This window comes from Fonsecaea monophora (assembly GCF_001642475.1).
Source record: "Fonsecaea monophora strain CBS 269.37 chromosome Unknown Scaff56, whole genome shotgun sequence".
NCBI classification, from domain to species: domain Eukaryota; kingdom Fungi; phylum Ascomycota; class Eurotiomycetes; order Chaetothyriales; family Herpotrichiellaceae; genus Fonsecaea; species Fonsecaea monophora.
The window spans coordinates 15,311-31,876 of NW_019173987.1; the positions used below are offsets into that span (position 1 = coordinate 15,311).

The 16,566-nt window shown below is 52.1% G+C and overlaps 7 protein-coding genes across 7 annotated transcripts; 4 read left to right on the forward strand and 3 right to left on the reverse strand.

Moving 5' to 3' along the window:
• Positions 1–499: 499 nt before the first annotated feature.
• On the reverse strand, positions 500–1,097 carry AYO21_07352 (hypothetical protein; the record flags this gene model as incomplete). The annotated part of the gene is made up of 2 exons (XM_022657308.1): positions 500–922; positions 1,002–1,097. 2 exons carry the CDS (start codon positions 1,095–1,097, stop codon positions 500–502), a joined length of 519 nt encoding a protein of 172 aa, XP_022510321.1.
• Positions 1,098–2,546: 1,449 nt separating this feature from the next.
• On the reverse strand, positions 2,547–3,050 carry AYO21_07353 (hypothetical protein; the record flags this gene model as incomplete). Its single annotated transcript, XM_022657309.1, has 3 exons — positions 2,547–2,680; positions 2,739–2,952; positions 3,012–3,050. The coding sequence occupies 3 exons, from the start codon at positions 3,048–3,050 to the stop codon at positions 2,547–2,549; spliced, it is 387 nt and encodes a 128-aa protein (XP_022510322.1).
• Positions 3,051–3,464: 414 nt separating this feature from the next.
• AYO21_07354 (hypothetical protein) lies at positions 3,465–4,357 on the forward strand (the record flags this gene model as incomplete). The annotated part of the gene is made up of 3 exons (XM_022657310.1): positions 3,465–3,502; positions 3,557–3,668; positions 3,725–4,357. 3 exons carry the CDS (start codon positions 3,465–3,467, stop codon positions 4,355–4,357), a joined length of 783 nt encoding a protein of 260 aa, XP_022510323.1.
• A 137-nt stretch (positions 4,358–4,494) lies between these two features.
• On the reverse strand, positions 4,495–5,309 carry AYO21_07355 (hypothetical protein; the record flags this gene model as incomplete). The annotated part of the gene is made up of 2 exons (XM_022657311.1): positions 4,495–5,168; positions 5,231–5,309. 2 exons carry the CDS (start codon positions 5,307–5,309, stop codon positions 4,495–4,497), a joined length of 753 nt encoding a protein of 250 aa, XP_022510324.1.
• A 1,976-nt stretch (positions 5,310–7,285) lies between these two features.
• On the forward strand, positions 7,286–9,415 carry AYO21_07356 (hypothetical protein; the record flags this gene model as incomplete). Its single annotated transcript, XM_022657312.1, has 2 exons — positions 7,286–7,475; positions 8,289–9,415. 2 exons carry the CDS (start codon positions 7,286–7,288, stop codon positions 9,413–9,415), a joined length of 1,317 nt encoding a protein of 438 aa, XP_022510325.1.
• Positions 9,416–11,080: 1,665 nt separating this feature from the next.
• Positions 11,081–12,729, forward strand: AYO21_07357 (hypothetical protein; the record flags this gene model as incomplete). Its single annotated transcript, XM_022657313.1, has 3 exons — positions 11,081–11,330; positions 11,381–12,438; positions 12,520–12,729. The coding sequence occupies 3 exons, from the start codon at positions 11,081–11,083 to the stop codon at positions 12,727–12,729; spliced, it is 1,518 nt and encodes a 505-aa protein (XP_022510326.1).
• Positions 12,730–15,678: 2,949 nt separating this feature from the next.
• Positions 15,679–16,515, forward strand: AYO21_07358 (hypothetical protein; the record flags this gene model as incomplete). The annotated part of the gene is made up of 3 exons (XM_022657314.1): positions 15,679–15,741; positions 15,820–15,912; positions 15,985–16,515. 3 exons carry the CDS (start codon positions 15,679–15,681, stop codon positions 16,513–16,515), a joined length of 687 nt encoding a protein of 228 aa, XP_022510327.1.
• Between the last annotated feature and the right edge of the window lie 51 nt (positions 16,516–16,566).

The window sequence follows — 16,566 nt, forward strand, 5'->3', positions numbered from 1 at the left end:
GGCAGCAAGAGATGTTTGCCCCACTAGTGACAACTGGACGAGCAAGAGCAGAGCATCCCAGGCATCACGCCATTCCATAAAAAGGGATCTCAGTCCAGCTTAGTACCACGGGAAGATCAGGCGGCTGCTTGATCACGGCGAACTTGAGAAGGATGCACACTTGTGCATTCAAATGGTGTTTTCAAGCCTGGGAGATAGTCGCCACAAGCTTCTTCCGGGCCAGAACCGAACAGAAATATAACGAATGAAATGTTTCATTTTGATCAATACAAGTACAGACGTTGACCCGTGACCGCCGTGCTGTGGATACGCCTCATTGCCGCTGAAATGATACTGTGTGCGCCTTTGAGAGCTGCACTGCGCTACCATGGCTTGCCTTCATATGCCTCTTAGCCTTAGTATGTGTGCCTGTAGCTTTCCGATAGCGCGCATACACACCCCGTGTGAGAAACAGCGCTATAGCACCCTGTCCTTCTCCCTCGCGCCAGCATAGCAGTTCTCACAGCTGCAGTGTATATGTATAATCATCCTCCATATTCTGACTGACCCAAAGAACCACCGAGCTCAGCATGACCAACCCATTGGCCACCACATTGGCCACTCCCATGTACACCGTCTGCAAGGCATAGTCCTTGAAAAGGTACTTGAGCACCATGACCGTGACACTCCCGGCCAGGCCGCCGGCCATGAGCGCAAAGCCCAGAAACAAGACGGTGCGCGCTTTCCAGGCCACCCCGTTCCCGCTATACGACCAGCTGTCCGCGGACAGGCGGGATTTCTCGATCGAGTTGATGACGAGCATACCCAGCGCCGAACAGATCAGAGGGATCCAATCGACAAAGTTGATGTGCACGTGGCTACCGTTGAGGGGAGACTTGGAGAAGACGCTGGCATCCACGAAGAAGAAGAAGCCGAGAGAAAACTGGAAGTTCGGGGGTTTTCTATTAGTGAGGTTCCTCGGGGTCAAGGGGACAAAAGTCAAGAGGTATAGCGAGACATACGAGAGCGCCGGCAATATAGACACCAGCGGTTCTGGTGTTGGCGCTGTTCAGCCAGGCAGGCTTCGAAAAGCGGAACAGACGCTGTGAGGTCGACATGGTGTAAGCAAAGGAGGCTTCGACAGGTAAAGACCGTGCGATGGGGATAATTGTATATCGTTCTCGTAAACGCTAATGGTTCGCAGGGACGTAATGAAGAATAGATGTCCTGGTCCGGACGAAAGCTGGGAATCCGCAGGCTGGCACGGCTGGGTGGGAGCAGAGAAGCATCAACCACTCGGAGACTTTTTCCACCGAGCTCGCGGTGGAAATTCTTCGGTTAACCTTCCCGATAGGGTTAGTGTAACAACCACAACAAGAATGACCCTTCCTGTCTTCTTAGGACATGGCCACTTGGCCTCATTGCTATTGCGGCAGTCCCAGTCGGGAAGCCATACGGCCCCATCGACAGGCACGAAATGGCAATCGCTCTACAGCGTCGGCATGGATCACCCTCCTGGCAGCAAGACCGTGGGAGGTAGATGGCTCCGGAACGATCCCACGCACTAAGTAAGCCCATTACAGCCTTGACGTCCGTCGCCGATAAGTAGTCCGATTCTATCCCGGCGCCAGCTCGATCTCTACTTGGAGTGGAATGCATTCGAGAATACCCCATAACAGACATCTACGAATGGGACGATGGCTGGATAACTAGATTGTAATGTTGGAGGCCGTCGATATTACGACTAGCATCCGCTAAATATAGGCCTATATATATATCTTAACGTACGATATTTATTGAGGCTCCATCAACCCTTAATCAGGGCCGAGGTATCGACTTAGAGTAATAGGCTGATCGATGCCGGAATCTTAAGAATCCTACTACATGACTATAGCTTAGAGCGTCGACTACCCTACTTCGGAACTCCTGTCACGGATCTCCAAGTGCTTGAAGAAGGACGTCTACTGTAAGATGCAATGTCGAAAGATCCGAGGATCCGCGTCCTCGCAATCCCGGTATTGCTTCATCAGATCTACGCTCACGACCACACTACGTTGCAGCCTTGTGCTAGAGCTGGTTGGCCTCGTCACCCTACACTCGTAAGCGCCAGCTACCCCGTGAACGTCTGGACTTAGTTCGAGAATAGTTACGAGTAGGATAGTGCACGACGATGACTGACGACGAAAGTAATATGGAGCCTAAAGTTTAGTTCAAGACCGCAGGCTGCAGAGATACATGGAAGGGGCACGAGGTCAAAACATGCGCGGCAACTCATGGGCTCGATCCTGGTCCTCAATTGGCACATGAACATCGTGAAGGCCACTTCTCGGAGAAGGAAAGAATAGCATAACCAGTAAATCCCATTAGGAATAGCCTTGTGGGCGAGCCACAGCTTGTCATTGATACAAATATACCAGAATTCGCTTGCGTGATCCGTTGTGTAGAACAACTTCCACCTCGTATGTTTTCGTCCAACATTGCGGAGCAATATCTGTTAGACCAACCAGATTCATGACGCCTAGCAGATGCATCCAGATCCTCAAAAGTCCGCGTTTGCGCTGCGCTTTTTAAAAGTCTTGCTCCTCCTTGAAAAACTGGGTGAAGCTGATGATGGTGCCGTATATCAGCAGACCACCGACAATTGACATAACCATGGCCGGAATCTGAATGAGAGCAGAATGAGCGAGCAGGATCGGCAAGGCTGTCGTGAAGTGTTGGTCAGTGTACTCGCTCAATATCCTCCGGCTATGTAAACGTACCGATACCCATAAGGACGAGGAATCCTGTGGCAAAGCGACCCAGATCTATCCAGGCGCCGGAATTGCTCTCAATAAAGTCGTCTGCATTGGCACATCGTCCTGCCACCCAGTTCGGCACGGGCGCTAACACATAAGTTGCGACGACGAGTAGGGTGAGGAAGTTATGGAACAGTGCAGCGGAGAGGATGACGAGGAGGAATCCGATGGCAAGTACCTGGCTCTTTGTTAGTTGCGCGCGCCCTGGATAGGATCATACTAGCTCATGCGGCGTACAAAGGAGAGAGCAATAATCGTTTTCAACCCTGCCGTCATGATCATGGGGAAAGCAAGATCGAGTAGATCGCTTTATCTGGTCTTCGTGATGCCTGCGCAACTACAAGCGCTGCGACTTGGGGTTCGAGTGATCGGAAGGATAGAAGAGGCGGAGCGAAGCGAGAGTGGGCTGAATAGTGTTATCGCAAGAGTCGTATATTGGGTTTCATGAAAGAAATGGGTTGTTGGGTCGGTGGTTAAAGGGTCGGCCAACTTGTGAGGGATGTTTCGAAGGAACCTGTGGCTGGGCGCCGAAGCTCCTCCGCAGTCGATCGCGAGAACCTGGAGTTTGCGCGTCTGCAAGTGCCTGGCTTCATTGATTTTATTCTAAATTCCAACACCCACCACCCACGACCCGATCTCTCCTTTGCTGTTTATGCTCCGTACTTTTCATCTACTTGACGTGCAATCAAGATGTTTAGAAATAACTATGACAACGACTCCGTCACCTTGTAAGGCTCCTTATTGACCACCCTCCACACCCTCAGATACTGATTCATTTCCAGTTCACCTCAAGGCCGGATATTCCAGGTCGAGTATGCTCAAGAGGCCGTCAAGCAGGGATCGGTAGTTGTCGGGGTCGTCAGTAAGAAGCACGTGGTTCTCACTGCTCTGAAGGTCCGCATCCAAAACAGCTTCGTTCTCAAGAAATCCGCCGCTTACCATGGCTATAGAGAAATGCCGAAGAACTATCCTCGTACCAGAAAAAGATAGTCGGTGTCGATGACCACCTAGGAGTTGCCCTCGCCGGTCTCGCCTCAGACGCCCGTGTCCTTTCCAATTTCATGAAACAACAGTCACTCGCCTCAAAAATGACCTACGGTCGTCCGATACCCGTCGAGCGCATTGTGAATATGATTGGCGACAGAGCTCAGACCAACACGCAACACTATGGCAAGAGACCCTACGGCGTGGGACTGTTGGTGGCGGGTGTCGATGAGCTGGGACCTCACCTGTTCGAGTTCTCTCCGTCAGGGATGACGCAGGAGATGCTAGCTTGTGCGATTGGAGCGAGGAGTCAGATGGCTCGAACGTACCTGGAGAGACACTTGGATAAGTTTGCGGACTGCGGCCGTGAAGAGTTGATCAAACATGCGTTGCTCGCATTGAAAGAGTCTTTGGCTCAAGACAAGGAGCTCACAGTGGACAACACCAGTTTGGCGGTGATCGGTATCGGCGAGAAAGATGGTAGGAAGAAGCTGGAGGCCTTCAAGCTCTATGACGGACAGGACGTTGGGCCGTTGCTTGAAGCGAGCGTGGAGACGACGGCAACTGAAGGCGGAGACGCAATGGAAACAGATTCGTAGGAAAACAAGTGATAAGAACGCATATTGCACGGCGTTTGGCGTAGCAGGCTGCTACAAGGCAATGCGAGACAGTCTCAAGGAAATGGCCGGGCAGAATGGGTGGAATCGAAGAATTTCACTGTGCTCTATTTTCCCATCTATGACCAATCCAGCTTATACCTGCCAGGTGCAACCTGATAACCACGCAAGGCTTCGATGACCTGATCCGTGCTTTGGACCTCGACCAAGATATTAGCAGCGCCCTCTCCCACGAACCCTTCTCTTATCGCCGTCTTGACCCAGTCTAACAAGCCGTTCCAGTAACCGTTGATATTGACGAGAATGATGGGGATCTGATGGATGCCCAACTGATTCCACGTAACCATCTCCATGACCTCCTCCATGGTCCCATATCCTCCGGCCAGTGCCACAAACCCTGAGCCGGGCGCACCGGCTTGCACTGAATTTGCCATCATCCGTTTTCGAGTGTGCATGTCCGGGACGATGGTGGTTCTCCCAAACTCGGACTCGGGCACAATTTGTTTATCCGGATCTTCGGTACTGTCGATGCGTTGTAATTCCTCCGTGGACATGGTGCGCTCTGCCTTTCTCGTTCCGAAGCGACTGGTTTCGCTACGCACAGAAGGGTCCTTCTCTGAGCGGATCAATGCTCTGGGGATGATACCGTGGACTGAACTGGGACCGGAGAGGGAGACGAGCGTTTTGGCCAATTCGCCCATTATGCCCATGGTCCCTCCGCCATAGACGAGCTGGTAGCCGGCCTCATGAAGAGATTGCCCCAGTTCTCGTGCGGACGTGAGATGAACGGGATCTTTTCCTGGTGAAGAAGCACAACTTAAAGAAACCTGTTAGTCACCCTGCTAGGAGCTTCACACATGGGGAGATCGTGTTTCTCGACGCACAAGACGCAGACGACGGGAGTCGCCCCGCTGGATTCCTGGGCTGCTGGCATTATAGAGCAGCCTGATTGAAACGGGGAGAGATGGGCAAGATGAAAGTTCTTGGACGGCGAAAGGCTAAGATCATGAATTGGATGGGGTGTAGTAAGTGTGGTTGTGAACTGTCGTTTATGTCGGTCTCGAAGTCGAGGGAGAGCAAAAACTTAAGAAGAGAAGCAGCAGACGTGCGTGAAACCAGAATTGACCTAGATCATGGTCCGACCTACGAAATACTATTTGGAAACGTTGTGCGAGTTTCGGTGAAGACTGATTGGGAGGGGAAAAGTTGCAGATGTTGGTTGTTGGGCATTTGTTTGGTAAGCTGGACACACAGTTTATGCGTGGCTCGTTCTGGACGATTGGTTTATGAGTCAACATGACGTCGGAGACAGCAACCTCGTGTGGATTCAATGGTGCCACGTGAAGGGATCGTGGGAAGGAGAATGTGGCTCCCAGTCCTCGGAGGTCGCCGATGGCATTAGGATTCTCAAGGGAAAGGGAGGACAAGTTGAGGTGGAAGTGGTGAGGGATGCAGTGAGCATTATTACATAGGCATGAGGTAGACATAACGTGTACCTAGAGAAGATGGGTATAGGTAGGGTAACGCTGGTAGCCCTAGGTACCTAGTGCTATTGTAGGTACCTAATACTTAACAGGGAGTACTTGGTATAGTAGCAGTATTAGTACGAAGGTACGAGGATACGAGGGGGACAAGGTGAGAGACTGGGGCTTATCGATAGCGATAGCGGCCAGCAGGATACAGTAGGTGCTAGGGAATACTAGGTAGGTACTCGGTGTAGACCAAAAACGCTTAGGTAGTATTTGTAGGTAATAATAGCATTCACTAGTGGTACCCAGGTAGGCACTGGTCTTGGTGGGTAGTATCGAGTACCTACTGTCCTGGGACATGTACGTGCTAGGCAGCCACCAGCCTGGCACCTTCCAAGTTATTGTCCCTCGCATCACCACGTGATTGTCTCAGACGCACGAGGAAAAGATTCTCTCTCTTCTCTTTCTTCCTTCCTCCTTCCTTCCGCTATTGTGCCGTCTTCCTCCACTCTTTTCGCTTACTGTATCCGCTCCTGTTCTGCCGATCTGCTCTTCTTCCTCTTCTCCAAACTCTTCTTCCCCTTGCAGCTGCAAGGTTATTCATTCTTGTTTCCCCATCAGTGCCTCGTCCCTGGCTGCCTCAGAGCCTCAATCGCCCCAGCCTCCTCCATTATCCAGCTCACGGGACCCCTTCAACTGTTCCATGCGACTGACACTGGGCTGAACAAGCTCGTCATGATCCATCACAGGATCTCGTATCGCACCCGTTCTCCCGAGCAATCGCAGCTGTTTGACGGCCCGCATGGCTCGCTTAATATGCTCGTACTGGGTCCCTTCTGACTCGAAGCTTTCGCCTCTGCCTTCTTTGCAAGGTCAACGCAATGAGCCTTAGACTGGCCCGTTTCGGGCTTTTACTACGCCATCCCTCCATTCCGTCACCGTCCCATTGGTTGTGAACAACCACGCCTTGCCGACGGTTTTGCTTGTTCTTGCCTGCGTGCATGTCGGCCACTGATACATGCGGCCAGAAGCCGTGCAAACAGCCAGCTCCAGGCACTCCATCCTCGGAATCACACCCTCCTCGGCCCCAATAGTCTCGTATCTTGCGATGGGGAGCTGAAAAAAGAACCCCGCTTTCCCTGGTAGGGCTACCAACTACATGTGCTGTCGGGCGTGATCGTTGCAGATACTCTCACACCTCTTTGGCCCTTCGTCTTCAAATGTCCTAGCCGCCAACCTCTACTGAGACCCTGCCCCGGTGGATTTCTTGGTTTGATGCTTCAAGACCTCGCCGTCCCGCTCTCTGCCTCAGGGTTTTTCCTCTTCTCTCTTTTTGCTCCGTCAGCCTTATCCTTGCACCAGGTTACCCCGCCTGCCGTCCTGACGATATCATTGTCGTCGCAGCGCATATCCTGCGGCGCAACCGGTGCCTTGTGCAGCCATGGCCAGCACCACCGACTCGACTGATCTGAGCTCTGCCACGAGCGATGTGACGAGCACCATTTCCACCGACACCACTACTTCAACGACAGATTCGACGACTGTGTCGACAACAGACCCTCCTACGTCGACGACGACGACATCTTCAAGTGAGACCTCCCCTACTACCTCTTTTACTACAACCACCCCCAGTAAGTTGATGAGTGCCATTTTGCACTTGTTTGATCTTCCCCCCGCTTCAGCCTCGCATCTATCGCGCTTGCGGATTTTCTTTTTTGTAACATTTGCTTCGTGGCAGCTACCACAAGCTTCACATCGTCGTCGTCCACCTCCACTATCCCAACCAGTACAGACTCTTCCACTACTTCCACGCTGCCTCCAACAAGCAGCTCTACTTCAACCACCATTTCCACAAGTAGCAGCACGTCAAGTATTACCCCCTCCCCGTCGTCAACCAGCAGCAGCAGCGACAGCAGCAGCAGCACAAGTATTTCCCCTTCTACAGAGTTTAGCAGCAGTACCTCAAGCGTCCCCTCCTCTACATCTTTTACTAGCACTTCTACTACCTCAAGTGATATCCCCTCTTCTTCTCTCCTAGTATCTACTTCCCCTGGTGGCTCCTCGACGTCCGCTTATACCTCCCCCTCAACTATAGCTACCTCTTCTATCCCCAGCACCTCTTCCCCTACCACAACCTCTTCCTCTCCACTTCCAACGACGTCGTCAACGACGCCTTCTCCCTCCCCCAGCACTACGACTACCACTTCTGAAATTCCAAGTACTACTAGTGAGTCTTGTTTGCTTGTTTGTTTCGTATCGTCCACCATCGTGTCTATTAGCATATTACTTGAGAGATCTCCTCCTAATCTTGGGTGCTATACTAGCCACAACTTCCTCTTCTCCCTCTCCAACAACCATAAGTACCACTATCTCGACAACCACTACAACTCCACCTCCATCCACTACTTCATCCTCTACATCTACCACTCCCTCAACAACCTCAGAATCGTCCACGACCACACCATCAACCTCTAGCACTTCGTCCGAATCAAGCACAACTGAACCGCCAGTCGTTATAACCACCTCCAGCACCTCAATTTCCTATTCGACTTCCACATCGTATGTTACTCAAGTCCTCCCGACTACCCAAGATGGCCAACCAGGCTACACCACCCTCACATCCGTCGTGATAGTGACCAACCCTGCCACAACCCTCGTCGCACCAGCAACCTTTACAAGCACTCCCGGCAGCAGCGCCCCAACCCTCCTTCCAGCGAACGACGGTGGAGGCGGCGGGTCAGGCTTATCAACAGGGGCCAAAGCTGGCATAGGGGCCGGCGTCGGTGTTCTTGTGCTAGCAGCCGCCATATTTGGCGGCTGGTACAGTTGGTACATGAGGCGACGGAGGAAACGAAATTCCTACTCTCATGATAGGTATTCGGATGGTACCTTACCTAGCATGACAGGGCTCGGCATAGCAGGAGGCGGAACTGCAGGGATGGGAGCTATGGCCGCAATGTCTTCGGGTTACCGTGATACCTCCAACCGCTCCGACACGCGTTCAGAACTACCATCCCCTCCAGCTCCTTCCCCACCACCTCGTTCTCCAGACCGACTTCTTCCACCTGGAGTGGTACCTTTCCGGTATCGAGGTTCTAGCTCTCCGCCACCCAACCAAGACCCGACCCACATGTCTGTCTCAGACCAGAGCGAGTATTCACAGGGGAACAATCAACCTCAACCGGGGGGCCCATACCCTCCTGGTCCGAATGTGCCCGGAGCTGCGTACTTTACGAATCTCAATGAACTCCCTGAGGACCAGAGAAATATTCACCAACTGCCAGATGACCAAATCTCCAACCCCATGTCACACCAAAGCTACCAACACGCCAATATGGGTCACGATGGATATTGGTCCGGACAGCCCTCAGCACCTTCAGCACCATCAGCGCCGTCAGCACCATCGGCGCAGGAGTCCTATGAGTTACCTGGACAAAATCCTACTCCTGCGCAGCCGCAAGGTGGCCAGGGAGGCTATCGTGGCGCGGATCGAGAGGTTCCTCTCCATCAACGCCTAGAGGGGAGAGTGCCATACCGACCAGGCCATCTGTCGCCTTCGCACAATTTTTGACTTGATGCATCGCTTGCCGGGCCAAAAGTGTGTATCGTGGGTATATTAAAACATAAAACAATAATGTCTTGTCAGATGATTGGATGAATGGGAACGAAAACACCCAACAAAAGCGTCTTTTCCAGATTAATCTGATTCGCACATCTGAACCCGTTGTGCTATGCCTTTGCTGGAAGTTGACCTCTCCTGCTTTCAAGTTGTTCAGGCCTAGCCACCCTCTGCACGATCTCATAGGGGCAGTGGAGGATATAATACAATAATCAGGTTGAAAGACTATTTTCTATGCACGTCCTCGATTTCTGCGCAAGTGATCGCCATATCCGGAAGTTTTTTGGTCTGAACGAACAATTTGTTGTCCTCCCGCGCCGAGAACTGTCACTTTGTATGTGTGTCTCCTGTCCTGCTGTACTGGTAATGGCGACCGGTTCAACAATGTTGCTGTCACAAATTTCTCTCTATCTCTCCTTCCCTTCCCTCTCGCAGTCGCTCGGTCGCTCATGTGCGTAGTATATTCGTAGACGCCGTCACTGGGTAAAGCCTCGTCCGTCGATTGATCGAGCCAGTGACATAGGGTGCGCAACCTAAAGCTCTCTGGTTCGTAGGTGCTGGGGAGCCCGTGCCCCCCCATGCCTCATTGAGCCAGGAAAGTTTCCTTTGATTCTTGCCCGTAAAGGCGGCACCTCTATCTGGAGATCTGGAATAAAACATGATCTCTGGGGTGGTGATGATGGGGACAAGAGGACTCTGGTGGCTCTCTTGTCTTGTCTTCCTTGCCGTGTTCCATGTATAGAGCCTTCTCGATCTCGATGTTAGCATTGAGGGAAGCGCCCGCCGGCGACACTGTCACCGTCGTCGTCGTCATCATCCCACGATATACAGTGAATAAAGTACACTTTTGTCGCCTTTCCCCCTCTTTCCTTCACGTCTTCCACGTAACAAGAGCGGAACTGGGTGGCGGAAACAAATGCCTGTATGCTTCGTTAGGGCAGAGCGCTTTCCATGTCTCGAGTGAATGATCGGTTAAACCCATGGCTCAATTTCGGGAGAAGAGAAAAATGTCACTCGATGGGTAGGAAAGAGGGTCTTTCGAGGGGGTGTTATTCGCCGTCGAGTCGAGGGTGTTGAGTTCAGTCCCGTTGTATAAAGAGATATAGAAGATCTTTCTTCATCAAATGAATGCCTAGGCAAGAGAATAGCTCCACGGCGGTTCTGGTTGCGCTTCAAACACGACGCATCGTTTGTTGTCGTTGTCGTCGCGGCGATCCAAATTCCCCCGCCAAAGTTGTTGACCCTATGTCCAGTTTGGCAGCGTGAACCCACATCGACGTCGTCGGTTCACCGGGGATGAATGCACAAAGAAAGGAAAGACCAGGCCTTTCACAAACAGATTTCGTCTCCAGCCGCCACTCACAGCGTGTCACTTGTTGCGTCGTCGTCGTCCCTGTTGAGAAAGAAGTCATTCCATGACAGATCCAGTTCCAGACTCAAATCCAAACTTGTGCAACGAATCTGTTAACGACTCAGGTTCTTCGACCGTCTCGTTTGAGGCTGCTGCTTGAACACGACAGACTGGACGATCCGTATTCTGTGCTCGCTGCACCACTTACCGAGTTCAAGCCTTACGATCACAACAACCACACCTTGACACGACTCTTTGTCCCTGACATGGATACCGCGACTCTGGACATCGATCGCCGTGGACGTGCTAGAGCGGTCTTGCCTCATGCATCTTCTTCACCGCCAAAGAAGCCTCGCTCCATTCGAGAACCACGTGGTCCTGAACTGGTCATTGACAACCGTGGTTATGCCAGAGCAGTGTTTCCAAACTCAAACACGGATTTGCATTTAGACGACGTGCACTTGCGAGTTGGCCGGCATGAAGAGTCGTATGAGCGCACGAAATTTCCAGATGAAGGTGGTTCTCCCTCTTTTGATTGCGTGTTTTTTGCTGATTGAACGTGGTAGATCTTGATGTCGAAGCCAAAGAAGTTGTTCCTCAACCAGCACGCTTTCGCCTTCACCAAGGTGACGATCCTCGGTTCCAGGCACCGGTGACACCGCAAAATGGCAATTTGGCTATGTTTCCTGCACCTCCGCGCTATCAACATGGATCCGGTATAGGAGAAATAGAAGAAATCGAACGACGAGAGGCAGAAGAAGACCAGGTGCAGCAGGCCACGTATCAACTTAACCACATCCCAGTGTTGCCACCAATCATTTGGGTCAAGCGAGCCGACGCATACACCCGTCTTCGCTATGCAGTTGACGTCGTGACCGTCCACGGCGAAAAGTACATCAGAATCGATGAGATACACTTTCTGTGTGCCGTGAACGCGGATTGGCTTCAGACCGGCGAGGACGTCACCATCCGCCGAGTGCAATACCGCCATTGGCAAGCCGGGAGACGCGTTGGTCGTCCAGAGATTCTCTTCGTGTTGTATCCGCTTGGGGAATTGGCGTATACTCCCACCAATAATCGCCGCAAGAAGGCACCTCTTGAATTCCGTCCTCAGCTGGACAACTATGGCCGGGTGCTTTTGAATGCGTTCGATCGCCCTTTGAAATTCTCCAACGTTATGCCTGGACAGATCAGTACAGAAATTGAGGGGTGGGAAATGGAGGCCATTTGCCGTTTGGACCCAGACATCTGTCACCAAGATTTCATCGATCGCATGCTCCCCAATCCTGGTCCTGGTAAGAATCGACCCAGCAAAGGCACACTGAATCACCGTCGTCGGCGGGATCGCATGAAGATGAGAGTCGTTCCCTGGCCTCTACCTCGACAACTCAGCTATTCCGATCAACAAGTCATCAATGAGCTGACCGTGTGGCAAATGGAGAATAACACGACTATGGGGTTGAGAGACCTGTCAAAGGAGGAGATCGAGATGCAAGAGGCAATCATGTATGGTGGGCATTTTGAGCGGTCAGGGGCCAATGCGCAGAATGACGGGGCAAGATTGGAGCAGTTTTGGGCCAACCTGAGACTTGTGAGGACTAAATTTGCGGAGGATTCGGAGGAGGTGAGGACAATCAAGAACAGGATCGCTGTGCAGCTGGAGAAGATGGGGCTGGAGTACGACCATCATGTGTGGGACGCCTAGGGCAGTACACGGGCGATGGCGATGGGCGATGGCGACGGCGATGGGGCGGTGCTCGTTATCAGGTATGTAGAGTTTGTGACTCTGTCTGGTGCTGAATTGGCACTTGAGGGGATCGAGGGCGTCAAATCTATCGATGATGAGATCCCATTGCTCGAGCTCTTGCCGGGCTCCCAAATTGAGGCTGTCATGGAGGCCGTATCCAGCACATGAGTGACGACAAGTTGCTATCTCGAGAGTCCATCACGCAGCCAGTCGCTCCTCTTTGCGAAGGTGGGACACGTCAATGCGAAATGCTGTGTCTATAGCATTGAATGGCGGGGTCCCGAGTCGTATCGCTCCTCAATAGCCCGCGAATTAGGACTCCTCAGTTTTCTCGACGCCGTCCGAGCCTGCGAATGGGCCAATTCCCTTCAAACCGTCCCTGTCAGCCACACTCTCGAAGACGAGATTTGCCAATCTCAAGAACAAGACGCGGTCAACAGTAAGAATGAATCAGGGAGGAAATTTATCTTTATCGCTCAGGTCGGGTATGTTGCGGTGGTTATCCGTAGTTTATCCGAGATCACGTGCACGAATGCCCCTTTTTCTCTTCAGGCGCCTAATCCACTTCATCTTCTCCTTGTGCCATGGAATCGACTCTGGTCGATCTGGAGGTTGGGCACTGCCCTTCTTCTTCCACTGGTTGGTCACCAGTCCGCCGTGAGTAGCAAAAGCTACCACCAAGTCTCTTGGATTTTGCTTGTTTAGACGCCCATGCCATGACCATCGATGAGTATAGGCACCAGAAAGACGCCATTGAGTGATGCTGCCAAAGACGGTCGGCGCCCTATACAAATATATCATGGGTGCTTACCGGCGACGCACGACATCAGCGTCAACGACGGTCGTCAGTGGCGGTACGTAGTGCATCCTCCTTCGCCGTAGGCGTGCGCGCTCCGTGCTTGACCACGCGAGGTATGATATTAGATGAACACGGAACCGAGGGTGCGAAAGTGTAGCCGGAGTCTTATAGTCTTATAATTGTCAAAGACCACTGGATTCACCTGAGAGGAAGAAGATCGAAAGGTGAGAAAGATGAGGTGAGAAGGGAGAAGAGTAGAGAAGAGACGAAGGTCCGACAAGAGGTAGTTGTTGACTCTGGGACGATCTTTTCGGTATCTTCCCTACTAATGACCTTGCCTGCCGCGATCTACACGAATTTACCTTGACTACCAATGTGAATACTTAGGTCAAAGTGATATTAAGGAGGTAAGCGAGTGATGAGACCTGACTAAGGAGGCGAGATGGATAAACCCCCTTTGTCAACTCCTTTAGAATTACACTGTTCCTCCATCTTGACAACCTCTCCATGCCTTTGCCTCTTTGAGATCTTTTTATTCAAGATCACAATATGTGTAGATACTGTCTAGGGACCGCTGAGACCCTGTGTACGTGTACGCTTCTCGACCCTCGAAAGGGCTGTAAGGTTTTCCGCAGAACGCCCGTGTGCAGTGCAAAGAGATGTGCTTATATCTCCACACACCCATGATGATTGTCACCCACATACCCGGCCAAAATACAAGACATGGCGATTCTTACTGTCCTTGCCACACGTCAGAAAAACCACTGGCAAGCTTACTGTTGGAAGATGGACAAAGACAATGGGATCTAACCACTCGATCCTTTGTCTTTGGTCATATTTCCACCCTCTACTTTTATGCTCTGGCGCAGGATACACACTCCTCATAATGGCCAGCCTATTTCATTCACACCTGCATTCGGAGATGCTTTGTTCACTGCTCTACTGTGTGATCTGTTGCACCTCGCAGTCACCGGATACGGCTATTCGTGGTCTTTTTGCGTGACAATTCGCTGCCTCCGTCAGTAGCGACACCCCATGTTTTGTGTACAAATACATTTTTCCCTTTGTCCAGTCTCTACATTTCCCTTGACACTGCACAGCCAACTCACTAGCTAGTCGATACTTGGATAGCTATCCACCTGACCAACACTACCAGTAAGTCACCATGGTCTATGGGGCACCCTACATTCATGAGCTGACCACCATTGTCTAGTCACAAATACTTCTCCCCGCTCGTATTCACGATGAAGGGTATTGCGACTGTGGCATTTCTCGCCTTGGTCTCCACCCTGGCAAACGCCAGCAACGACCATGACGCGGACGATTTCTGCATCACGGCATGCCAGAAGATCAAGAGAGGCTCCATGTCCATCTCTAGCCCAACCTGCTCTGGAGTGACCGGTGAATATTGCGAGGACCACTGCACTTGGTAAGAAAACCAGGCCCATCACCTCGCCCCCCTCCTTGGTGTGACTAGAGGTCGCTAACGTTATCCGTTCGTTGTAGCTCTGGCGACGGTGTCATGACTTGCAACAACAAAGATGTCAAGTGTTCGGCTGATGCAGTCACCAAGACGTGCAAGCAAGGACTGTCCAAGCAGTGGGAGTGCTGGTGCCAAGATACGTCGTTCTTTTCTGATGGATGGGGTCCAGGCGTGGGAGAAACCTGCGCTAGCTTGTGATGCTACATTGTTGGTTTTCTTGCCAGTCGCTTGGAGGTCGCTTTCGTGCACCGAGTAAGGTGACTCGAGTACCGCGCAGGATACAACATTGGTCGAGTGTGCCATACGGCATATCCAATCCCTCTGTCTGAGACTAGAAGAAACAAAGCAAGGCCCTCGGAGCGGATGAAATGGTCGACCATGCAGTCACAGGTCGGCTATTGATCGAGCTACATAGTTAGTCCTAGACAAAGGCGTCTGCATCATTCAGCAGCGCAAAGAAAAGAAATCTTCATTTTCCCACACAATTTCCCGTCGTCGTCGTCGGTGCCTTCATACAGTTGTATAGCTACCTTGTATGGAATCCCCAAAAATACGAGGCCGGGTGGACGGGCTTGCAGCAAGGCTGAGGTCAAGAAGGGGGAGAGAGCTGGCGAGCTGGGTAACTTACCGCATCCGGAGTAGTTCATCTACGTCATTGTTGGCTTTCATCCCTCAATGTACCTACTCTCTTCCGACAAACTGGCAGACCGGGCTGCGGGTCGCATCTTCTTCATTATTCTCCAGGAATGGCATGTTGATTCCTCGTCTACCATTTTTGATACGACAGGGCGGTCACAGACTGGTACTGGACGTCTGTCGCCTCCATTCACCAAAGATGGCGGGCAAAATGTCCACGCACTCGCCTTCAATGGCCAAGAACCTCTCTGTTGAACCGATGGTAAGGGGATTGAAAATTTCTCGGTCGCAAGCAAGCACCGTTACAAAGCCGCGTGGCTGATCGCTGAAAGGAGCCCAGAATACCAATGATGCGAAATGGATCACCCTGAAGAAAATCACGTACAAGGACCCAGCGGGCAAGCAAAGGCTCTGGGAATCTGCGGAGCGACAGGTCAATTGAAAACCCCGCAGGAGTTGCTGTGGGAAGGCATACGGGAGAAAAAGGTTGACTCGAGCTCTGCAGACAAGACCCAAGGACGCCGAAGTCGACGCCGTCGGCGTCGTCGCCATTCTCAACGATCCCAAATCCTCAAAGGGCCCCTCCCTGCTTCTCCAGAAACAATTCCGTCCCGCGGTCGACAAAGTCACCATCGAAGTGCCGTCGGGCCTCATCGACGCGGGAGAGTCGCCCACGGAAGCCGCCATCCGCGAGCTGAAAGAAGAAACGGGCTACATCGCCACCATCCCTTCGGATGCCAAAGCCGCCGAGGGTATTCTGATGTTCAATGACCCTGGGTTCTGCAATACAAACACAAAAATGATCTTTGTCGAGGTGGACATGCGCGACCCCAGGAATGCAGAGGAGAACCTCAAGCCCGAGCTGGAGGAGAGCGAATATATCGAGTGCTTCACCCTGCCTCTGGACAACTTGTGGAATGAGCTGGGAGATCTAGAGGCCAAGGGCTTCGCCATCGACGCGCGTGTCGGGACACTGGCGCAGGGCATGGAGATAGCGAAGAAATGGAAGGACGTGCTCAACAAGAATCCCTCATAGATGAATGGCGTTGCAAGGGACAATACGGCCTAGGAAGGTGTCTCCTCCCTC